The sequence below is a fragment of the Schistocerca cancellata genome, chromosome 3 (assembly GCF_023864275.1).
Source record: "Schistocerca cancellata isolate TAMUIC-IGC-003103 chromosome 3, iqSchCanc2.1, whole genome shotgun sequence".
Taxonomy (NCBI): domain Eukaryota; kingdom Metazoa; phylum Arthropoda; class Insecta; order Orthoptera; family Acrididae; genus Schistocerca; species Schistocerca cancellata.
The window spans coordinates 137,644,637-137,671,014 of NC_064628.1; the positions used below are offsets into that span (position 1 = coordinate 137,644,637).

Here is a 26,378-nt window from a genome sequence, read left to right on the forward strand (position 1 = left end):
AATTTGTGTTACCCTGTTACTTTTCTTTCAGTACGTTCTGCATGTTTTATAGCATGTACGATGAACGTTTGCCATTAACGTCAAGGAAAAATTTACTGCAAATTAAATAAATAGGTATAACCTAGCGCATAAATCTCAGACACTACTATCCCACCCCTATCAATGTGAATTTATTGTTTTATCAGTTAGAGTTCTTAAAACATGTGGTCAACTTCAGACGCTTTAGTACTGTGACACATTCAAATGAGGCTTAACAGTTGCAAACCAATGCTGTATGTTGCACTGCCCAACGCCAATGGGAGGGGTCAGCGACTGACCCCAAAACCATCGCACATTCTCTATCTAGGATAAATCACATCACTTATGTATTTCCATAATTTTGGCAAATTAGAAGATTAAAATGTTGATTATTATTACTGGGAAAGGGTTTCTGGGAAATTTTTAGTAAAACATAAATAGTTTACTACATTTCTTTGTATTAATTTCACAATTACAAGGATTACTAAGATTCACATTCAGAACTCTTTACAATACGAACTACTTCTTCTTTCTTGGTGTGTGCAGGGCAGATATACTTCCTGCAAGAAGTGCAGGCCTTTATGTACTTACGGTCTTTGCTTCTGGCGCATAAGTAACAGCGTCCTTTCTTTGGCAGATTGTGCACAGCTGCACGTGTTACTTTCCGTCACGGCTCCGTGACGTTGTTTCGTTTACTCACAGCACCTTGATTTTGATTGCACTCATACCCAAAAGTTGATAACGCTGTAGTGTATTTTGAGTGTAGGCCTACAGCATTTTGAGCACGTGTTTTCATGTTGAGGTTACAAAGTTCACAAGCAAGATCTTTCAGGTACTTCTTTCTTCCAGAACCCTTTGTCGGGTAATTCCTTGTGTGTATCTTGAAATACAACATATGAATTGTATGCTGCAATATCAATCAAGTTGAAAAACACCGTCATTGGTCATCGACGCGTTGCTCGATAGCAGCTGTACGTTCTAACTGACTTATCGAATGTATCCACTCTTGACTTTGTACAATTGTAGAATAGGATGATGTCTGGCTTCTCTTCCGTCACATTCATATCATGAAGTTGGGTTGACAATACTGTAACAACCTTTCGTTTCTTAGGCACGTAACTGATTAAAGTGGCATCACTAAAGGCAAATTGGATTGTTCACGGTGTAGCTATTTTTTAGAGAAACAGGACGGAGTTCTGTAGGAACATCGGGTTTGGCACTTCGAATAGTACCAACTGCAGTTATTTTCTCTTTCAAAAGATCAGATGCGAGTGGTACGGTAGTGAACTTTCTATCCATGGTAACATTTCTTCCAGATTGTTTGAAGTTAGACATCTCAATCAATCTTCTAACTATTTCAGGGCTACTGTTATGGTTCTTCTCATTAGCGTGCTTTCCAGCGTAGGGATCCCCAGCGAAGCAGTATTTCGTATCCGAATCACATAACAGGTTCACCTCTATTCCATATTTTCCTGGTTTTTTTGGAATATATCGCCTGAATGGGCATCGGCCATGGAAGGTTACAAGTTCTTCATCCACTGTGACTGACTCACTAGGATTATAAAACTCAGGAAATTTACTATCATGTTCCATATATCCCTGATAGGAGAAAATTTGTCGGTCTGTTTTCTAGCTGCTCGGGTAAACGCAAGCACTTCAGTAAGAGTCTCAGTATATTCTCCGAAAATGAAGCTCGGTACATGGAAAAGTTTTCTGTACTGAATATAGAACGTAAACTGTCCTTGTTCTGTCTATGGACTCCACAGTTCAATAGAATTCCAATTGCTGACACAATTTCTTCCCTTTCAAATCCTTTCGAATTTTTTATGAAAATATCTTCACATGATTCCCAAAGATTTCCAAGCTTTTGATTGGTACACATCAAAATGTTATCCAGGATGTTATCATCGAAGTACATCAGAAAAGCTTTACCTGGTGTATCAGGTTTTATCCCTGGCTTAGTTCCTTTCGTGGTTCTCATTACGTTAGCAACAGACCTCCTCCTTTGATTTACGTAAGGGCTTCTCTTCCATATCATACTTTACGGGGCGACCATGTCTTTTTCAAGGTGATCAATTTGTGCTTTCGGCCTGGGTCGTCTTCTTGTTGGTTGAATACATATAAAAATATGAAAACAGAACCGAACACTAGCAAACTAAGCGCTCTACCGAGACACATATCCTAATATACTCCAAAATATCTGCAAAAAGTAATAAAAATCAACACTTACCCTGTTCGCTTTCATCCAACTCGCTGCTGTCAGAAACTACTTGATCTGGAATTTCCATGACTGCATCTTCAGTTTCACTGCTTGAGATTTCGGATAGTTCACCACTAAATTCATTGTCTGAACTCTCAAGCAAATTTCTAATTTCGTCATCTGTCAATTTCATCTTCTTGTACATTCTGTCAAATGCCACAAAGATATGATCTTCCATTCACCACACTGTTTACCGGTTGACTGCGAGTAGTGACTGTTGACCTGCTACACCTTCAGTTATAACAATCGGTATAACTCAACAATGAGTGTAAACCAAAAGCTGTTCTCATTGTCGATTGTAGCAATTATAATTGCGATAAATGTCATGTATTAATTAAATAAACTACTGAACACGACAGGAGTTTTAGCCTAAAAACTTCTTTGGGGTCAGTTACTGACCTCCCCCCCCTCGCCATTGGTATGCAACTGTTAATAAGCGCGAATGTGCACCTCGCAGGGGCGGACTGAATGCTGGGCGACTCACCCACATGATCATGACGAGGAAGACGAGGTTGAGCGCCAGCACGACGATGGCCGGCGCCTGGTAGATCCAGTCGTAGCTGTCTGGGCTCATCCACGGGCAGTGTCGCAGCAGAGACTCCGTGCTGTGCACCTATGTCAACAAAGTGGCGGCACGTCACGATATAATGAATTAAACTCTTCAGGTTTTTTTTTCGTGTGTGAGCACTATAATAGCTTGATGCATATAAAACTGAACCACAACTTGAACTGTTAGTACAACATAACTTCAGCACCGCTACTGGTTGTATTAAAAACACAACTATCACCATCACCATCACCACTACTACTACACCACTACTACTATCCCCTGGCATTCCGAAGGATAGTCGTGAAGTTCTAATTATAGCCCCACATAACAAAGTTAGATAGTACATTTCCTTGTTGTTTGTAGTTACATGCTTGCGCTCCTGGTACAGTTTCAAATCCTTGCGCCGAAGTACCGTATCACGCCGCCACAGGAGCCAAAACATAACGACGCAGCCCATCGATACAATGGAATATCGTGTGGCAATTCGCTTACGGCAGCAGCAGAAATAGTCCAGATGTATCAGCTTTATCCAATCGATTAATAAGTTACATTTATTGTTGTTTTCCGCTGCTGCCGTAAGCACTTTACTATACGAAACTTCATTTTATCCGTAGTTTAGTTCCTGTGGCGGCCTGATACCGAACTGTGGCCCAGACTGCAGACAAAGGAAACATTATCTTTTTAAGATGATTACTACTACTACTACTACTACTACCATTACTACCACTACCATTGCTGCTATTGAAAATAACTGAAACTGAAGATTCGAATTGGTAACATTATGACATTACGTGTAGTATCTTTTACTTAATGTTAAGCTTGGTTTTGTAAGGTACAGAACTTAAGGCTAAGCCTGTGGTACACTTTCTTGCCTTTCGGTCGCTTCGTTGTTCTTACTGCGATTTAATTGTTACTGATAAAAGTTAAAGAGTACTGAACAGGTGACTGTGTTCGTGCGACTACTCAACACACAGGGTGTATATAAATAAATGGAGCGGCTTTAAAAATTAATACTAAATCGATTTATTACTTTAGATGGACAAATCTCACAACATAGGCAGCAGCAACAGTCCGTGTTTTCGCTTTGATGCCTTAATCACAATCCTTCAATATGTGCGCCCTTGGTCAAATGATACACATCTACACGGTAATCAGATTCTTCCTATTTCGGTGCGGCATGTCCTACGTGGTGATGTGCAGTGCTTGCTTTATTCTATCAAACCCTTTCTCAAGGACACGGCATTTCCCGTACGTAACTCACTTCTTCACAAACGCCAAAGAAAGACAACACAGGGTGTTAAATTCGGTGTACAGTATGAGGAGAAGAGAAATTTTTTGTCTGCTATTGCAGTACGTCCGATCCAGCGTTGATTCTCAACACGACTGAGAAGCTCTCTCATTTTCCTGTGAAAATAGGGCGGCACCGTTCAGTTGCAAAATGTGGTCATTGTTACGTGCTAAAATGGGTTATAACCAGGTTTCCAGCATGTCCCTAAACAATTTTTTTGACTTACCAGTCTTCTGACTGGTTTGTTGCGATACCCCAAGAATACCACTCCTCTGCCAACCTCTTCATCTCAGAGTAGCAGTTGCAACCAACGTCCTCAATTGCTGGGCGTATTCCAATCTCTGTCTTCCTGTACAGTTTTTGCCCTCCACAGCTCCCTCAAGAACCATGGAAGTCATTCCATGATGTAACAGGTGTGCTCTCACTCTGTCCCGTCTTCTTGTCAGTGTTTTCGACATATTCCTCTCCCCTCCACTTCCGCGTAGAACCTCTAAATGAGTTACCGACACCATTTGTTGTACGAAGAAAAAAGGGCCGCGCACTTTCGCGTGCGACACCGGAGAGAAAACGTTCAGTTTTGAAGAGTCACGCTGATGCCCTACCGTCGTATGTGGTTTCACTCTCCTCTAGATACGGATGTTGTGTGTGTTCACCTTGCCACTAACATGGAAAGTGGCTTCGTCGCGGAAGATGTGTCCTGCTACAAAACCAGCGACCTTCATTTCTAACTGCAGCCCTTCATATTTAAAAGTCAGGCATTTTCATTTTGTCGTCCGGTGTAAGGAGCTGCGCTAATTCCACTCTATGCACTTTAAAATATAATCCCTTACGCAGCACCTTCCAGAACGCAGTCTTTGACATGAGCAATCCCCTCGCACAGTCTTTCGACGCTTCGCCCACTCTTTCGACGTTTGCGTCAGATACACGTAGTCGACGACGATTCTTCTCCTTGCAAAGAATCCGGTTTCCACGAACTCTTTGTCCCACCCACCTAAGCTATTTTTGTGTGGTCGTTCTTTCTTAAGCCGTGCACGAAGCCCACGCTGCACTGTGAGCACAGATCTGGACACTTCAAAACAGAGAACACAGAATTTTCTGTCGCGACGTCATCATGAACACAGACGCTACCTCTGCGCAGTAAGCACGAAAACCGTGCAGTGGATACTGCATCCATAGTTTGGCAGTTGCTGCTACGTATGCCGTAAACTTTGCCCGTATAAAGTAATAAATTGATTTATTATTAATTTCTACGACCACGCCGTTCGTTTATAAATCCTCTGTACGTAATAAACCAGACATAATATGAGGAAAGACATTCTATTGATTACATCAGGCTGAATAATTTTCACTTTCGCGAAATAGGTCATTCCACACATTTAAACATTACTGTTCCGATGGGATTTTAATAGGCAATAAACATATGTTGGAAAGTGTACGATATTTCTATCTAAAGCAGATGCTGCTTACAAATAATTCTTCTTTCGTAAATGTTTGTGAGTGTATCGTGTTAACCTGGAGCTATAAAACCATAACAAGGAAGAAAAGAAATACTACATTATCTATAAACTGATTGTGTCAGTCAAATATGGATAAATGTAAACTGAGTTTTTCAGTGATAGATGTTCTTACCTGCTGCTCCGTCGCTCTTGGTGCAAAGCTCTTGACAATCCCCCAGAGCAATACGAACACGGCAGGAGCGCCTGTGAACAACAGGTGCAGAAAACCAATAGCGGCACTGATTTAAATTACATAATTATAATGTGGCAGCATTTACCCTTGGAGTCCTTTTGTTTCTAAGTAAACATGAAAAACTGCAACACCGTGAACGAATCGTCTGATATATCCGGAAGTCAGAATGACAACAAATTTACGCTATCACAATTATTATTAACTGAAACTACCAAGCGCAGTTATTTACGTTACGATGTTTAGCCGAGCAGGAATGACATACAACTAAACCAGTTACCGTGCCGCCGGCAGCGGTGGTCTAGCGGTTCTAGGCGCTCAGTCCGGAATCGCGCGACTGCTACGGTCGCAGGTTCGAATCCTGCCTCGGGCATGGATGTGTGTGATGTCCTTAGGTTAGTTAGGTTTAAGTAGTTCTAAGTTCTAGGGGACTGATGACCACAGATGTTAAGTCTCATAGTGCTCAAAGCAATTTTTTGAGTTACCGTGCCTTCTGGTTGAGAATCGTGAAGCAGTTGCCAACAAAAGATGAAAGGTCAAAGTAGGGAATAACATCAGTCTTTCTATAACAGTATTTCTCGACCATTCATAGCTACATGTGGACTGCCATATTTCTGTATAACTGCAGCCTCAAAATAGCTTGTTAAAGCTTACGTAATAGTTATTCTTACGACTCACATTCACGTTTGGCTTTCATCAGAGGCTAATGATGCGATCTAGCTCCATCTCTGGTTCGTAACTTTTAAAAGGATGCAACTTGGCTGATTTGCATTTTTATAGTAAGTTAAGTGTAATATACTCTTTGCGGTAAATATAAAACTGTTACTAAAATATTTCATTGTAAATAAATCCTCTCAACTGTACTTGACAAATTCTTTATTTGGATAAAATCGTACACAGGACTCGAGTTTCAGGAAGTAAATCCAATCTTCAGGCACCACAAAGAGCAATGCAAAACTCATTAACATTGTGAGAGTCCACACAAATGTGAACCTCGTGTCATACCTTGATTCTGTATGAGAAAATCGTACCAGTCGCGTAAAAACCCAGAAAATTTATGAAACAGCATGCGAGAACCAGGGCGGATGATGCAAGGATGGGTTCTTTGAGTCAACCAGTACCATAGCCGGTCAACAGGACATAACCGAAAAAAACAGGAATAAATCAACAAAGAAGCGCTCATTGCCAGGCTAATGTAATCTACGAATCAACTGCGTGCGCCAGACATGTGGCATAGACTTTAGAAAATAAAATAAACGCATAAATACCGTAGAATGTTAGTTTGTGAACCGCAAAAATAGCTTACCACAAAAGTTCCCTGCCCACTTTCATGGGAAGCTATTTCTAAGGTTCGGAAATTAGCATTCTAGGGCTTTTTAACTTTCATTTTACCTTCTGAAGCCTACGCTACATGTCTGACAGTTCGCATTTGGTTCGTTGGCTACTTCAGCCTGATGTGAGCGTTTGTTTGTTGATTCACTTCCGTTCTTTTTTAAATTTATTTTCAGTTACACTCAGTTTACCTGGTATGGTACTGGTTGATCGAAAGGATCTTTTCATGCCGCACCTTCACGAGATTTCGCATGGTACTTGACAAATTTGCTGGGTTTGTTACATCACTGATACATTTTACTCGTCACATTCAAGGTTTGACGTGATGTTGACATTTGTATGAACGCTTATAACGTTCATTAATTTTATGGTATACCTTCCATTTTGTAGTGCGTGAATATCAGAGTTATAGTCTGAAATCCGTGTCGAGTTTGCAGTTTTATCTAAATTAAGCATTTGTCAAATACAGGTGAGCGGATTTATTTACCACGAAACATTTGATTCGTCATGAAAAATAAGTTATGTATGTCGCGCAGGTGACTTTTATGGATGTGAGGATATGAGAACATTACCCATGAATGTAATCAGATGTTAGCTAATACCATACTCCTTAACGCCCCCCCCTCCCCTTTTTCCCGAACCACACCATCATAAATAATCTTTAGAACGAAACACAAGATTCTTTGAACACTTTCATTTCCAAAGTTAAATGAGATTTAGATTTGTAGGTATCATACTACACTATGAGTGAATTAGACAATTGGTGCTGTTTGCTGTTTACCTCCGACAACATTTGTTTGCCTCCCTACTTCTCTCCCTACCGACACTTGTTTTATCCGCACCCTGCAATCCTTTAAAATCACCCAAATTAAAATGAGAGTGCAATGATTAAGCCTACTGTCCGTAAATCTCTTAACCACTGGAGTCCTTATTTCCGAACTGGCAGAAACCGGAGGACTTTTGACGGCGAACGTTTTGTGTCTGACCAGTGGTACTACTACCACTAATACTGCTATTACTACTACTAATAATAATGGTAATATTATGGAGGCCCTACAGCAGTACAGTATGTATTATAAAATAACTGTTTTCTAGTGTTGTCCAATAGTCCGTTTATTGTTACGAAACGAGTAATGATGCAATATCTGATGAAATGTCGAAAGTATTTTCAACTTGGAGAAGACATTTTCATGAAATGTTTAAGCATATGTGATGTGTATGTTACAATTTTAATGTGTCAAGGTGTCTCAAACCTTTGTGAGAATGTGACAGAACTGCATGCGTCGTTGCAATACATGCATTGAGACTGCCGGTCGTCACTTTAAAGAATTACTGTGAACTACTTTGTTGTTATGTGGTGTCCACAGGATTTCTGTCCATTGGTTCCCTTATGTCAATATACTCGATTGTAGACCCACTATCACCTGTTCCAGTTTGACCTAGAACGCTTCAGGCGCCCTGTAGATACATGGTATAAAACTACAAAGGATGTGCTAGGGGTGTACAATATGAGAAGATTTCATACACTTGTTACACGAAGAAAAGTGTAGCTATTCGTAACTCTTACGATCATCATTAGGGTCTTATCAGATAATGATAATAGTAATGATAAAACGACATTTTACCCCTCAGGATGTAATTACCCCGATGTTGGAAGCAACTGATATAGTGTATCATGGTGTTGGTGCTCTATGGTGATGATAGTTTGACGTCTTCTCCGACGGATGGACCACTATCATGTGTCACACGCCGTCACAACAGAAGTCACTGGGGATAAGTTTACAATTTAATCCACTCCGTTGCCGACAACTTTGGTGATCAGCAAATTAACGCCACCAACAGTCCTTCTCTTAAAATTTGTGTAACGAAGATAAAAGTGTCTTTCATCACCAGGAGTCCAACCGTTTCACGTTCAAGCGAGGTATCACTGCAGACGCGTTCAATAACGACTCCGTCAGGTACCCAGAGCGGTCTGGGCTAGCGAGGCGAGCGCATCGCTGCCGTTGCGCGCTACGCTTACTCGGCCGTTGAGAGCTCGTGAAGAGGTTTCTGTGCTGTGGGCGCCGTGGAAAGCAAGTTGTCGTGTGTTGTTTTCACAACGCCCGCAGATTGTCGTGTTCTGCGCCCCGCAGCAAGGGAAAGAAGTATGCGTAGTGGAAACCTGCCGCTACGACGGGTCCTTCGGTTGTGCAACTCACTGAGCCTGTTCCCACTTTTGTACGTCAAGTGCAAAGGCGGGTGGACAGCGCTGTTCGACATTATGACGAACTGCGCGAAGAACGAGGTGGTCTACGAGTCTGTCGATACAGACTCGCTGATCTGCGTTCGAGCTGCAAACGTGGCCGACCACAGGGCGATGAAGGTCGCAGTGGCCGACCACATCTTCGACGCGCCGCTGGCGCGTGAGAAGGCACTTTCCGTAGGAAGGTTGAAGACGACCAAGGCACTCCTCAGGTGCTGTGATGAGGCAGCGGTCCGGGAAGGGCTTCTGCGAGCCGGGTGTGGTAATGCAACCGCAAGGTTGCACAACCGGACCAACAAGAAGAGGGCGCCGCTCTATGCCGTGACCGTGCAAACGGCCGACGGCGGGAGCGACATCTTCGACTTGCGGAAGTTCCTGGGTTTCCCGGTTACGACAGGAGCTCTCCCGACCTCCACTGACCCCCAGCCCCTGTGCTTCAGGTGCCAGGGCGAGGGCCATGTCGCGAAGTATTGCCGCAACGCGACGCGGTGCGTCAAGTGCTCAGGCGAGCACGACAGCCGCGCCTGCGACCGCGGCAGTAACGTTCTGCCGACTTGTGTCCGGTGTGGCGGCCCGCACGTCGCCAGCTGGCGCGGTTGCCCGGCTTTCTCAAGCCGCAACTATGCCGAAGGCGGCGAGGCGGCCGCGGCCGCACCGACGCAGCGGAAGAAGAGAAGACGACGTCGGAAACGACGTAGGGCGCAGAACAGCCCGGCGCAGCCGAGGAACGGCGCAGTAGGAGCTCCACCTGCCAGGGGCAGGGACGACCGCCCGGAAACACCCGAGAAGAAATGTGGCCTCGAACTCGGCACTGCGGTGAAGGAGGCAACTGCAGCCCTCAAAGCTGTCACGGCGGCAGAGAGGGCTGCCTTCGCAGCCGCCGTGGCCGCAGAGAAGGAAGAGGCCTTGAGGCAACTGCGTGCAGTCTTTGCCCAAGGCCTCAGTGCAGTAGTACCTGCGAACACTCCTGCGACTTCGCAGAAGGACCGCGCGCCTGTCCCAGCGCCTGCCCCAGCAGCACCGCAGGTGAAAGGTGCAATGAAGAAATCCGCCACCCCAGCGGCACCGGTGGCGACGCCGACCGCTGCGGGAACGGCCCCCACAAGGGACCGAGAAGACAAAAAGGCGCCTTCATCGCACGAGCGCGAGCGAACGGCCTGCATTTCTCCGACGCTGAAGCGGCGCAGCTCTCTGAACAAACGGAGCTGCTCGGAGCTACACTGCAGAATGCCTGCACCGTGCAGTAGAGGAGAACGCCGAACGGCGGCCGGCCGCCGCTGTTCTGCACCAACCTGATGAAGCTGTACCAAGTCACTGACGACAAGACGCAGTAGAGGGCGTAACAGAAACGCATGCGTTGGCGCGCCGAATTCCTTTGTTACAGGGAGGAAGTAACTCCAGCAGGCCAAGGAGACTACATGCGAGCCCAGCCGCAGCGCCGGCCGGAGTGGCCGTGCGGTTCTAGGCGCTACAGTCTGGAGCCGAGCTACCACTACGGTCGCAGGTTCGAATCCTGCCTCGGGCATGGATGTGTGTGATGTCCTTAGGTTAGTTAGGTTTAATTAGTTCTAAGTTCTAGCAGACTGATGATCTCAGAAATTAAGTCGCATAGTGCTCAGAGTCATTTGAACCATTTCTTTGAACCCAGCCGCAGCACCCGGACTGATCCAGTTAACGAACACGCAGCACATAGGTAACGATGCACGACACCTCACACTAACCTTACCTCACCTTGCATGCTCTGTCGCAGCTAGCAAGCCGCTACTGCCCTTACTACCCGTCCCACTGTCACAGAGGTTTTTTTCCCTTGGCGCTTGCTTGGCACTTTTCTTCCTCTGCCCTTACAACCGCTACCCTTCGATCGTTTTCGACCACTTCTATCTCCTGATGGACCATGTTAATGAGTAATCGAACCCAGACGCATGGATAACATCACAGCCCGCATCCTGCTACTCCTGATTAAAAAACTAACATGTTTATGGAGGTGACAGTAGAACTTTTGGTTTGGTCACCACGCTGGTGTGGGCCTGGAGGGGCCCAATCCTTTGGTCGTCAGGTACCTTTCATAAGAGTTTGAGGGAAGTAACAGTAAACTATATCCACAGGTCATCCAACCAGTGAGAGGCCGTGACTTAATCTTGAACGAGCATCTAAATTTTGAAAAACATATACACTTCAAATTAGACAAAAATTAATACAGATCTCAGTTCTCTTTGATATTTACTATTATGACATCGTAAACAGTGAAAACTTTAGACGACTAGAGCCAGCTATAAACGCCTGCGCAAAACGGGTGTACAACATTCCGTTGGTTGATTACATCTGTGCTTCCTGTATTAAGGCAAATGGGATGTGACCAGGTAGGTGACGTGATTTTCACACACTCGCTTTGTTAGTGATTTGTGTACTCAACACCTCGCCATACTTGTCAAATACGTAGTACCTATGATCACACCGAACTGCATTACCAAGTTGGATACCTCTACATATTGGCCGTACTTTTGCATGATACAGAAACCTTCTCCCTTCTCAATATCAGCCATACGATTGAGGTACAAATTATCCTCTAACCTACGTGTTATCCGAAACAAATCTGCATGCAAGAGGAGATTGATGCATTATCAGTTATTACCGACGTAGCTTTCCTCTCGGCATATCCCAGAATCCCAATTGCTTTCGTTCTGTCCAGCAGCACTTTTCACTTTGGTCACCCCTTTATACTTCTGTTTTCTTTTTTTTTCTTCATCCCATCCCATCTGCTAATCTTATATCTCGCTCTTCCTCTCAGCGGTTAACTTTACCGCTTTGATTACCTCTGCACTGTAGCCTCCCTTGCATTTTACATTTCAGTTCTCCCCGTCGACAAGAATTTAGGGAGAAAACGGTGTAAAATGGCGTTAATAAGATTGAGGTACAATATTTTCAAATCCCATACATTAATTACTTCAGATATTTCCGTCAGTGTTACACTATCGCACAGTCCCGTCACATTAATGTGACCACCGCCTATTTTCGACGCCGAATTGCAGTAACCACTCACCGGCAGGAGGTGGCAGCACTGCAACTGAAGGGTACATAAAGTGCTGCAGGGGGACGCGTAAAAAAGTGCAGTCTTCGTCGTAATGCGAAAGCGGAAAGACTTATCTGACGTCAGAAAAGACATGATTATTGTCTTTCGGCCCCAGGATGGAATCATATCTAAAAGGGTCACGTTTGTAAACTGTTCGTGTGTCGCCCTGGTTAAAGTGTACTGTTCATGTCACAATGACGCCATTCAAACCCAGCGCCGTAGATGAGAGGGGTGAAAGACGACTGCGGAAATGTGTACAGGCGAACGAATTTCAACTGTAGAGCAACTGACCGCACAGATAAACCAAGGCCGTACAGCGTATGGGCCTCTGCAGCAGGTGCCTGATTTGTGCATCCATGCTGGCTGCTGTTAATTGGCACGAAGGCTGGAATTAGCAGACCACTACCTCAACTGGACGGCCACTGAATGGTGAATGGTACGCTCTTCACGTGAATGGCATTTTATGCTCCACCGAACAGGTGGCCGTTGGTGTATTTAAGGTGTGCAACGTCTAAACACAAAGAATCAGCAACAATTGACGAAAGTGTCCAGGCTGGAGGAGGGAGTGTTATGTTCTGGTGAATATTTTCGTGGAACTCCCTGGGTGATCCCGTATTGTAAATGGCACAATGGATCAACACAAGTACGCCTCTATCTTCGGGGACCATGTCCATGCCAGCATACACACTACTGGCCATTAAAATTGCTACTACACGAAGATGACGTGCTACAGACGCGAAATTTAACCGACAGGAAGGAGATGCTGTAATATGCAAACGATTAGTTTTACAGAGCATTCACACGAGTTTGGCGCCGGTGGAGACATCTACAACGTACTGACATGAGGAATCTTTCCAACTGATTTCTCATACACAAACATCAGTTGACCGGCGTTGCCTGGTGAAATGTTGTTGTAATGCCTCGTGTGAGGAGGAGATATGCGTAACATCACGTTTCCGACTTCGATAAAAGTCGGATTGTAGCCTATAGCGTTTGCGGTTTATCGTATCGCGACATTGTTGCTCGCGTTGGTCGAGATCCAATGACTGTTAGCCGAATATGGAATCGGTGGGTTCAGGAGGGTAATACGGAACGCCGTGCTGGATTCCAACGGCCTCGTATCATTAGCAGTCGAGATGACAGGTATCTTATCCGCAAGGCTGTAACGGATGGTGCAGCCACGTCTCGATCCCTGAGTCAACAGATGGGGACGTTTGCAAGACAACAACCATCTGCACGAACAGTTCGACGACGTTTCCAGCAGCATAGACTATCAGCTCGGAGACTATGGCTGCGGTTACCCTTGACGCTGCATCACAGACAGGAGCGCTTGAATGGCAAAACGTCATTTTTTCGGATGAATCCAGGTTCTGTTTATACAGCATCATGATGGTCGCATCCGTGTTTGGTGACATCGCGGTGAACTCACATTGGATGCGTGTATTCGTCATCGCCATACTGGTGTATCACCCGGCGTGATGGTATGGGGTGCCATTGGTTACACCTCTCGGTCACCTGTTGTTCACATTGACGGCGCTTTGAACAGTGGCCGTTACATTTCAGATGGGTTACGACCCGTGGCTCTACCCTTCATTCGATCCCTGCGAAACCCCACATTTCAGCAGGATAATGCACGACCCCATCTTGCAGGTCCTGTATGGGCCTTTCTGAACACAGAAAATGTTCGACTGCTGACCTGGCCAGCACATTCTTCAGGTCTCTCACCAATTGAAAACGTCTGGTCAATGGTGTTTGAGCAACTGGCTCGTCACAATACGCCAGTTGCTACTCTTGATAAACTGTGGTATCGCGTTGAAGCTGCATGGGCAGCTGTACCACCTGTACACACCATCCAAGCTCAGCTTGACTCAATGCCCAGGCGTATCAAGGCCGTCATTACGGCCAGAGGTGGTTGTTCTGGGTACTGATTTCTCAGGATCTATGCACCCAAATTGCGTGAAAATGTAATCACATGTCAGTTCTAGTGTAATATATTTGTCCATTGAATATCCGGTTATCATCCGCATTTCTTCTTGGTGTAACAATTTTAATTCCTGTAGTGTAGTTTGTTATTTCTCGGCGTGAAGCCATCTATCGGCAAGACAATATAATGAGACTCACGGCTCGCAGCGTACATGCGTTGTTTGAGCATCAGGATAACTTTATCGTACTCCTTGGCCACCAAAATCTTGGACTTAAGCCCAGTCGAGAATTTGTGGGAACCGTCGATCGGGCTATTCATGCCTCAACAGAGTGACCTAGCTCAGATGCCAACGGCACTGGAAACGACATGCCTCTACATTGCTTACGGTAACCTCCGGCGGCTAGAGGTAGCGTGTTTGACTACTAATCAAAAGATCAAAAGTACTCGGTTCCGATTCGAATTCCTCCTCTTCTTAAATTTTGATTAAAATCGGCATTGGCCCTCATTCTGCCAACGGTTTTCTCAAACAGAACGGTAGGGTAAACAGGGGTTCATGGCACTCTCTTAGCATTGAGGTGGTAAACTGGCCCTAAAGAAACAGCAAATATCATCGGTATAACGATGCAGAAGGCAATGGAAACCACTGCATTAAAGACACATAACGTGTATCCACAAGATATGTGGCCTGTAATTGAAAAAAAAAACTGTCATGATGACCTCTCCATGGGCAAAGGGTCTGGGATAGTCCCTCATTCGGATCTCCTGGAGGGCACTGCTAAAGGGGAGATGGGCAAGAGAAAAAGAGTGAGAAATTCTTCCAGTCCATATGTGGCTTAACAGCAAACCAGAGCTTAACAGTACTGGTTAAAACAGTCTTGGTTGCAATTTTAGTTTTTTTTTATTTTTCATCGATGCGTTTCGCCTTATTTAGACGTCTTCAGGTTATCTTTTCTAGATGGACGCGAGTGGCACCAAGATCTGCATAACGCGTTCCCGTTCACAGGAGCGAGTAACAGTAAGATGGGGGCTCAGGTAGTCTACTAATATCGAATTTCTGAGAATGTGCGGTTGGGACATAGCACTGTATGCTAGTGATGCGTGGACTGGGGCAAAAACCGTAACAGAAGAGAATCGAAGCAATTGAGATGTTGTGCGACAGACGAATGTTGAAAATGAGGTGGACTGATAACATAAGAAATGAGGAGGTTCTGAACAGACTGGGAGAGAAAAGGAATATGTGAAAAGGGCAGGATGATAGGACATCTGTTAAGACAGCAGGGAATGACTTCCATCGTACTAGAGGGAGCTGCACTGAGCAAAAACAATAAAGGAAGAGAGATTGGAATACATCCAGCAAATAACCAGGACGTAGGTTGCAAGTCCTACTCTGAGATGAAGAGGTTGGCATAGGTGCGGGCCGCATCAAACCAGTCCCAAGATTGATGACTCAAAACGAAATGAATAAATAAAGTAAAAAAAAAATCGAGTACCTCATTGACATTTTCCTGCATAACTCTCAGCAGTCCGCTCTGGAAAAGCTGGTTATTCAGGATATTCGTAGGTGGTTACATTAATGTGACTGGACATTGTATTACTATTATTATTATTATTATTATTATTATTATTATTATTATTATTTTCGTAATGTTTATATATTGCTCATGTACAATGGAAACGGTACTGTAGACTCATTGAGTAGATGTAAGAGGGAGAGAGTTCCTGGACGCTCTAAGCTTGACCCTTGCATTATACTTGATGCTTCCTGTCGAGTGTCTACATCTACATCTAAATGCGCAGTGTGACGGACGTTTCATTGTGTACGACTGTCACATTCCCGCTCCAGTCGATAATAGGTCGCAAGAAAATTTTCAGTGTGTCTCTGTGCAGCTTCGACTCTCTCTGATTTTAGTTCCATGGTCCTTTCGCGAGATACACGTAGGAGGACCAATATATTTATTCGCTGTTCTCGGAACGTTCGCCTTTGTACCTTCAGCTCCATGCTGCAGAAACCTCCTCTCGCAGCGTCTACCACTGGTATTCGTTGATAATTTCTCTGGCGCATTCGTGCTTATAAATGAACCTGTAACGAAACACGCTGCTCTTCCTTTGATCTTCTCAATTTCCTCCATCAGTGTGGTGGTGTCCGTGAACGAGGTCGCATGCCAAAGTTGGTACCACACGTCGGAACCACAAGTAATTACAGCAAGTACCAAAAGCAGTGACAAATGGGAAACGAAGGTGTTGTATCACGACGAAGTTTATTATCAATTTTATATTGATAGGAGAGTATCACTGTTTATTGTATCAACTGATAACTTATAGTGTGCAGCGAGTATAACAAATACCTTAGTTTACCCTGTTGACATACACTACTGGCCATTAAAATTGCTACACCAAGAAGAAATGCAGATGATAAACGGGTATTCATGGGACAAATATATTATACTAGAACTGACATGTGATTACATTTTCACGCAATTTGGGTGCATAGATCCTGAGAAATCAATACATTGAACAACCATTTCTGGCCGTAATAACGGCCTTGATACTCCTGGGCATTGAGTCAAACAGAGCTTGGATTGCGTGTACAGGTGGTACAGCTGCCCATGCAGCTTCAACGCGATACCACTGTTTACCAAGAGTAGTGACTGGCGTATGGTGACGAGCCAGTTGCTTGGCCACCCTTGACCAGACGTTTTCAATTGGTGAGAGATCTGGAGAATGTGCTGGCCAGGGCAGCAGTCGAACATTTTCAGTATTCGGAAAGGCCCGTACAGGACCTGCAACAAGGGGTCGTGCATTACACTGCTGAGATGTAGGGTTTCGCAGGGATCAACTGAAGGGTAGAGCCACGGGTCGTAACACATCTGAAATGTAACGTCCACGCTTCAAAGTGCCGTCAATGCGAACAAGAGGTAACCGAGACGTGTACCCCGTATCATTACGCCGGGTGATACGCCAGTATGGCGATGACGAAAACACGCTTCCAATGTGCGTTCACCGCGATGTCGCCAAACACGGATGCGACCAGCATGATGCTGTATAAACAGCACCTGGAGTCATCCGAAAAAATGACGTTTTGCCATTCGTGCATCCAGGTTCGTCGTTGAGTACGCCATCGCAGGCGCTCCTGTCTGTGATGCAGTGTCAAAGGTAACCGCAGCCATGGTCTCCGAGCTGATAGTCCATGCTGCTGCAAATGTCCTCGAACTGTTCGTGCAGATGGTTGTTGTCTTGCAAACGTCCCCATCTGTTGACTCGGGGATCGAGACGTGGCTGCACGATCCATTACAGACATGCGGATAAGATGCCTGTCATCTCGACTGCTAGTGATACGAGGCCGTTGGGATCCAGCAGGGCGTTCCGTTTTACCCTCCTGAACCCACCGATTCCATATTCTGCTAACAGTCATTGGATCTCGATCAACTCGAGAAGCAATGTCGCGATACGACAAACCGCAGTCGCGATAGACTACATTCCGACCTTTATCAAAGTCGGACACGTGATGGTACGCATTTCTCCTCCTCACACGAGGCATCGCAACATCGTTTCACCAGGCAACGCCGGTCAACTGATGTTTGTGTATGAGAAATCGGTTGGAAACTTCCCTCATGTCAGCACGTTGTAGGTGTCGCCACCGGCGCCCACTTTGTGTGAATGCTCTGAAAAGCTAATCATTTGCATATCACAGCATCTTCTTCCTGTCGGTTAAATTTCGCGTCTGTAGCACCTCATCTTAGTGGTGTAGCAGTTTTAATGGCCACTAGTGTACAATAAAGGATGTTTCTGTCGAGCTGTCCACAGTAATTTACATTTGTTTGTGTTTAGGATCAATTGTCACTCCCTGCACCAAACGTCGATCAGTCTCCGGTCCTCCTGCATTCCGCTACAATTGCCTAGCGTACCGACTACTCTGTGCGTACCAGAATGATCCCAGAGAAGCCTCATGTAACTTCCGACGGTATCTACTAGGTCATTTATATATGTTGTGATAAGTAATGGTCCTACAACACATCCCTGGGGTACAACAGAAGTTAAATTTACGTCTGAGGACTACTCTCAGTTCAGAATGACCTGCTGTGCTTTGGTTGCTAGAAATTCTTCAGTTCAGTCGCAGTTGGTCTGATACTCCATACGCTCGTACTTTGTTCATTAGGCAGCAGCGCGGAGCTGTATCGAATGCCTTTCGGAAGTCAAAGAACGAGGCCCCTGTCAGCGCGACTGTATCTATTGCTTTCTGGATCTTATGGACGAACAGAGAAAGCTGGGTTTCACACGATCGTTGCTTTCGTAGCTCGTGTAGGTTCCTACAGAACAGATCTCCGGCCTCCAGAAATGTCGTAATACGCCAGCGTAAAACATATTCGAAAATTATGCAACAGATCGAAGTCAGAGATAGGCCTATACTTCAGCGCGTCAGTTCTACATCTTCATCTACATCATATTCCGCAAGCCACCTAGCTCCTCTATCAGTCCTATCTCATGGGGATCCCAGATAGATGAACTCCTGAATCGGGTGAACAAGCGCCTTATAAGCCACTTCTTTCGTGAATGAGTTACATTTCCTTAAGATTCTCCCGATGAAACTGATTCTTGTGTCTGCCTTTCCTGTTATCTGTTTTATATGGTCATTCCACTTAAGATCGCTCTGGATAGTTACGCCTAGATATCTTACGGCAGACGCTGTCTCCTGTTGTTTGTCATCAATAGTGTAGCTGTACAATAGTGGACTCTTCTTGAAAACGGGAATGACCTGTGCTGTCTTCCAGTCATTAGGAAGTCTTCGCTGCTGCAGACTTATTGCACACTATTGCTAGAAGAGGGCCGGGTTCTTTCTCAGATGGTTCGAATGGCTGTGAGCACTATGGGACTTAACATCTGAGGTCATCAGTCCCTTAGAACTTAGAACTACTTAAACCTAACTAACCTGAGGACATCACACACATACATGCCCGAGGCAGGATTCGAACCTGTGACCGTAGCGGTCGCGCGGTTCCAGACTGAAGTGCCTAGAACGGCTCGGCCACAACGGCCGGCGTTCTTTCTCATTTTCTTTGTAGAATCGAATTGTTATTCTAAGAGTTCCAATGGCCTTTCGTCTATCAAGAGATTTCAGTTGCTTCTCCGTTTGTTGATCACTTATTAGGATTTCAGCCATTGCGTCGTGCGACAATTTACCCTGAGGTGAACTGTTAATTCATGCGAAAGATTCTCAAGTTTCCCGTCAACTATTCCATCACTACTGCTCCTGAGGCAGAGTTTACTATGAAAGAACCAAGTCCATGTTTAATCCACGTTTAACGCTGGCTTCGACCAAATTATTCGAATTGGGAACTACGTGTTTTCGCATTTTTATGGCTGTGAATGACCTCCACCACCAGCGTTCTGCCTATTTTTGTGATTAAATTCCAAACAGAATTTAGGGACGTCTGCTTTCAAATGACCGTCTGTCCCTAGAACTATTTTGGCAATGTTACCGGTTATAAGTGAGATTAGTTCCGGGACCTTTTCATAGACGCTCCTGCAGTTAAATAATGCTGCATTAACATTTTATTTCTCCGATTTATTATTACGAATTCTACACATTCTGGTGTCAGAAGGCAACTTATCGCGATGGAGGGAGTTGTCTACCTAAAAAGTCACATGTGTATTCCACACATAACCCGCCGGTAGCCGTTTCCTGCTCGTAACGCGTGTCTGAACTATTAAAGGGAACCATGCAATCCTCCACCCAATAGCTGAGGTCGAGAAATTTGTATCCAAAACAAGCCTTACATTTAAAAAAAATGGTTCAAATGGCTCTGAGCACTATGGGACTCAAATGCTGAGGTCATCAGTCCCCTAGAACTTACAACTACCTAAACCTAACTAACATAAGGACATCACACACACCCATGCCAGAGGCAGGATTCGAATCTACGACCGTAACGCTCACGCGGTTCCAGACTGTAGCGCCTAGAACCGCTCGGCCACTACGGCCGGCCCTTACATTTAAACCTTCCACTCTGTTTGAGGTGGAAGCACAATCAGATCTGGGAACGATACTGGAACAGAAATGCGCTGTTTCCACACCAACGGCGAGACTAGCTTTGTTCATCACATAAGCCTACTACCTGTAGGAACTGAGGATGGCTTCTGAACCCAGGCGGCAGGCGTCATTTGTGCCTGCATGAGCCACGGTTGGCGCAGCCCAGTGCACCAAGTGTGCTCAGTCTCTGGCTAGCAGCCCCCTCCACATTTATGACGAGGTCCACCGCTAGGGAAGGAGTGTGGATAGTAGTAAAACAAACTTTCTGGGGAGGGCAACCACAGCTCAGAGACATTTGGAATAACACTGTTAACATTAGATACTCAAGAACCATTGAAATCACCGTAAAAATTGTAACAATTAAAAAGTAAATAGCTATATGAAGATGCTCTGTTCGCAACTACTGGTTTCATGTCAATATAGACGCATCTTCAGGTTTACAATTGTTATATTTCCATAACGTAGAAGGACAACAACGGAGTCCCAGCTTTCGCGTAGGTAAACCACTTTGGTTGGTTGTCATAACACGCGGATAACTTCCCGATCGCTTGAGCCGCGTAATACTCCATCTGCGTTACGGAAATATAACCAATATAAGCCTGAAGGTAATTCTACACTGACGTGAGCGGTAATTGGGAATAAAGCACCATCATACAGCAAAGCGGCTTTTTGATATACCTCATCATTCTTGACCATGTAATTATTATAATTTTTATGATTTCTTTATTGGTTATTGAGTAATGAATGTTGTTGCTGTTATTCACAGTTGACAGTGGTCTTATTTCCCGACCTGCCCGCTGTTCTCCCGAGGGGCTCCGTCACTCTCCTATCATTGGAGCACCGAATGACAAGAAACCGCACCATATGAGGTCAGCTGGACCTCTCACGAAGATCGGCCACAATCCCAAAAGGCAAGGCGACCAGCGCTGGCTTAGAAATACCTTCAGCAGCGGGCAATATCTCAAAGCTGTTTTTTAGACGTAAGGAGACAGTCGTGCGTCCTGTACTGGCTTTCCGCCTTCCGCCCAGAAAGTCGCGACCCAGCCACTGTTCTCCGTTCTCCGTCAGCGGCGTGCGAACCGAGAGGTGCAGCGGCATGAGAGACCCATGGCAACGCTGTAGGCTCCAGAGGTGACAATGCATTCGTCTCAGATGCCCCAACGCCACCGCAGTCTAAGGCAGCAGTCTGAAGCCTGCTGACCGTGGCCGACACAGCTGCCAGCTGTTTACAGACTGTCGTCAATTTCTCCTGCATCTGAACTCAACACGTGCAGTCCCTGTACAACTTTAATGATGTACATCATGTTACATGAACCACAGATAACGTAAAGCTAACCTAAGAAATTTAATGCACTCAACACAAAGACTAGAAATATTTTCAAACACTTTCAACAAAACGAATAAAAGTTCCTCGTGCTTCCTGCCGCGTCAAGTCGTTTAAAATCCACTAGCTTTCGGTCGGGTACTCCCTGGCCATTGTCAAGTGGTGAATGTCTTCTAGTTGCTGCTGACGTCCTTATATAGCAGCGGTGCCTTCCGTGAAGTCACTGGTACCCGCTCCGGCACCATATATGGTAATGTTTGCGTTGTGCGGCCGTCGCGCCCGCTTCAACCTTCCAATGGCCGCGTCCCACGCTGTGCTCAGTTGCAGGCCTCCGTCTCTATTGAGCGTGTTGTCACAAATTTTTATTTCGATCGCTTCCTTTTTCATGCTATCCCAAAAGCTGTTAGTCCGTGCGGTAGTAGATGTCTCTTCGAATGCAATACGATGACCGGTTTCTAATGCAAGCTCGGCTAACACTGATTTCTCTCGGTACCGTAGACGAAAACATCTCTCGTGTTCTACAAACTGCTGTTCAATGCTGTCGTCTTTCACAGGTGTCAAGAAAAGTCGAATTTTTGCTGGAGCCCTGAAGACCTAATCGATTTTATGCCTTTGTAGGAGCCGGCTTATCTTTCCTGTTATTGAGCCACAGAACGGCAAGAGCACGAACTTATTCGAGTCATACTCGGAGTCTTTCTGCTTACGTATTTTCGGAACGATAGCTTGCGAAATCTGTCGGTTGTTGTAGCCGTTTTCCTTGAATACTTTCCTGTAAGTGGCTCAGTTCCTTCGGCTAGTTTTCAGAATCTGAGACAGTTTCGGCTCGATGCTCTAAGGTTCTCAGAAGAGAACGTTTCTGCGACGGATGGTGATAGCTGTTAGAGTCCAGATATCGGTCTTTGTGGGTGGGCTTCCGAGAAACGCTGTGGCTGAGACACCGTGGATTTTAAGCCACTTAATGCGGCTGGAAGCCCGAGAAACTTTTATTGGTATATATCACCGTGAAACTATGCACTCCTATACTATCAACAAAAATAACTAAAACTATTATAAACAGCAAAATAATGAGCTATTGTTCACTTCTACTAAGAAGTAAATGAGAATACCACTAAGCTAAATGACGTATACAGTCTGTCAACAAACGACAAACCGCTGCAGATGATAACTCGCTGCTGATGACGGTGAATCCGGTACGCTAGAATCTGGCTTCCTCTGGATGCCATTCTGTAACCTTTTCATGCCAATATTGTAGAATTTTTAATAAAAAATGCTGGATAGGGACTCAGTGAGTGAGAAAACATTATAAGAGTGTTTTATGAAAGCGGTGTGAAGACAGTCTGTACCTAAACAACTGCTGGACGAAAATGCTTCTTGACAAGTACGTAAAATATGTGTTCTTCGAACTGACTCATTAATGTCATTTACTACTCCTTTCCCCTTTCAAGGGAATCTTGTCGTCTAATGAATGCCATTCACTGCCTTCGCCTTCAGCAGCCGTGCGTTTCACAATTCCTTTGACAACAAGTCAAGAGTGATTACAATACAACCCCTTGTAATTCAGGTGCACAACGCAAGCGGAAGATTGCGCCGTAACAGAGCAGAGACAGAAGATCAAAGGGGAAAACTGCCTGCCGGTGTCGCCCATCCGGACAGCGTGCGCCCACTTAGGGTAAGGAAAGCTGCACAAAGAGCCGGGGAGATTTCCAGCGGAGATTACCTGGAAAATCTGAGCTTGCCGCTTCTGCCGGCAGCGGCCTGCAGCTTACGCCAGGCGGCTTTAAGGGGATTGCTGTCTGGAGCACGGCGCGTGGGCCCCGAGCCGGCGGGCGAAGCAGCGGAGGTCTCTGTTAATACACGCCGGGCCCGGGGCGAGATTTCTTCGCAGTGGCGCTCCGCGAGCTCCAGGCTGGATGCAGGGTAATTGCTATTATGGGCTCACTTTCAGCTCGTTACGATTAGTCTCACAACGGATCAGAGTTCTTCCCCCACAGCACGGAGGAACAACTTCATACACTCCTGGAAATTGAAATAAGAACACCGTGAATTCATTGTCCAGGAAGGGGAAACTTTATTGACACATTCCTGGGGTCAGATACATCACATGATCACACTGAAAGAACCACAGGCACATAGACACAGCCAACAGAGCATGCACAACGTCGGCACTAGTACAGTGTATATCCACCTTTCGCAGCAATGCAGGCTGCTATTCTCCCATGGAGACGATCGTAGAGATGCTGGATGTAGTCCTGTGGAACGGCTTGCCATGCCATTTCCACCTGGCGCCTCAGTTGGACCAGCGTTCGTGCTGGACGTGCAGACCGCATGAGACGACGCTTCATCCAGTCCCAAACATGCTCAATGGGGGACAGATCCGGAGATCTTGCTGGCCAGGGTAGTTGACTTACACCTTCTAGAGCACGTTGGGTGGCACGGGATACATGCGGACGTGCATAGTCCTGTTGGAACAGCAAGTTCCCTTGCCGGTCTAGGAATGGTAGAACGATGGGTTCGATGACGGTTTGGATGTACCGTGCACTATTCAGTGTCCCCTCGACGATCACCAGTGGTGTACGGCCAGTGTAGGAGATCGCTCCCCACACCATGATGCCGGGTGTTGGCCCTGTGTGCCTCGGTCGTATGCAGTCCTGATTGTGGCGCTCACCTGCACGGCGCCAAACACGCATACGACCATCATTGGCACCAAGGCAGAAGCGACTCTCATCGCTGAAGACGACACGTCTCCATTCGTCCCTCCATTCACGCCTGTCGCGACACCACTGGAGGCGGGCTGCACGATGTTGGGGGGTGAGCGGAAGACGGCCTAACGGTGTGCGGGACCGTAGCCCAGCTTCATGGAGACGGTTGCGAATGGTCCTCGCCGATACCCCAGGAGCAACAGTGTTCCTAATTTGCTGGGAAGTGGCGGTGCGGTCCCCTACGGCACTGCGTAGGATCCTACGGTCTTGGCGTGCATCCGTGCGTCTCTGCGGTCCGGTCCCAGGTCGACGGGCACGTGCACCTTCCGCCGACCACTGGCGACAACATCGATGTACTGTGGAGACCTCACGCCCCACGTGTTGAGCAATTCGGTGGTACGTCCACCCGGCCTCCCGCATGCCCACTATACGCCCTCGCTCAAAGTCCGGCAACTGCACATACGATTCACGTCCACGCTGTCGCGGCATGCTACCAGTGTTAAAGACTGCGATGGAGCTCCGTATGCCACGGCAAACTGGCTGACACTGACGGCGGCGGTGCACAAATGCTGCGCAGCTAGCGCCATTCGACGGCCAACACCGCGGTTCCTGGTGTGTCCGCTGTGCCGTGCGTGTGATCATTGCTTGTACAGCCCTCTCGCAGTGTCCGGAGCAAGTATGGTGGGTCTGACACACCGGTGTCAATGTGTTCTTTTTTCCATTTCCAGGAGTGTATTATAGAAGAAAAATTCTGTTGGCACTGAGAACTCTGTAACTGAGGAAGAATACGTAAGGTCAATAACGCTATTAAAGTAATTTTTCAGACCTCTTTCATAACATTTCTGGTTCAACCATAGCCTTCGATGCAACCCATCGACTAGTTTACGAACGACGTCGTCACAAACCAGGAATGTAACGCAAACGTGGTTTCAAGAAGACAAACATAACATTATGCCGTTACCCTGACGCGAAAATACAAACGTAAGTTACAGAACAAAACACAGGTCCCCCCTCTGGCTCTGACGGGCCCAACGAGACCGATCGACCGCCGTGTCATCCTGTGCCTACAGCGTCTTTGAATGCTGTGTGGAGGAACTTGGGGTCAGCACACTTATCTCCCGGTAGTTGTCGGCCGTTTTGACCTACGAGAGTCTACATTCCATTCAAGCCGCTCCTCAATTGGCCTTAGGAGGCTGACAGCAACCTGTACCCGTCCTCCTAAGAAGGAAACTTCCGTAGCGGTAGCGGGAATCGGAACCTGGTCTTCCACACACATAGAGACACGCTGAACACTAAGCAAAGTTGGCGGACCAACATCAGTTACCGAAAAGTAAAAAGAATAAAAGTAAAGATCGGAAATAAAGTGGTAGCCATTGGAAACTGGAGATTATAGACGGAATCAAACTAAAATATAAAATAGTAAAGACAAAAATCACGAAAATACTCAAAGATACAAAATAACAAGGAAACACGATAAATCGGTTTACGTAAAAAGGAAAGAAGCACTAAGTTACTATGACCCAATATAGCGTCCAGGACGTCACTTAACGTACACACATTACCTCGAAAAATTGACGCTACAGAAATCTATTAACTCATTGCAACACTAACAGCCAAAAATTGTCTCAAAGAAAGGAATACGATATTGACAACATCACTTGACCTACACTGGTGTCGAAAGTTAAAGCAACAAACCGCTATTTCGCGGTCCAGTGTCTAATTATCGATTTAGTCACATAAATTGTCAAGAGATGTCCGTTGGATCGTGTTTTGCACCGACGATGGCATTCCGGTCAACGGGCAACAATGCCAACAATGACGTGAGGGCACCTATCAAACTAGGTAGTGTTTGCCGTGTATTCGCACAGCCACAATCGCTTCGTGCACTGTCACAGACGGTGCAGTATGGCACAGAGAGGACGTCTGTCATCCGGCAGTGGACCGCCTTAGAAAGAAT

General features: G+C 45.9%; 1 protein-coding gene across 1 annotated transcript in view; it reads right to left on the reverse strand.

Moving 5' to 3' along the window:
* The window catches only part of LOC126176163 (diuretic hormone receptor-like), a 301,518-nt gene that overhangs the window by 47,513 nt on the left and 227,627 nt on the right, over positions 1–26,378 (reverse strand). Inside the window, exons 7-8 of the mRNA XM_049923305.1 lie at positions 5,746–5,816; positions 2,763–2,891 (exon numbers count right to left, since the gene is read on the reverse strand). Of these exons, the coding sequence (XP_049779262.1) occupies positions 2,763–2,891; positions 5,746–5,816 (200 nt within the window). The remainder of the gene's footprint in view (positions 1–2,762; positions 2,892–5,745; positions 5,817–26,378) is intronic.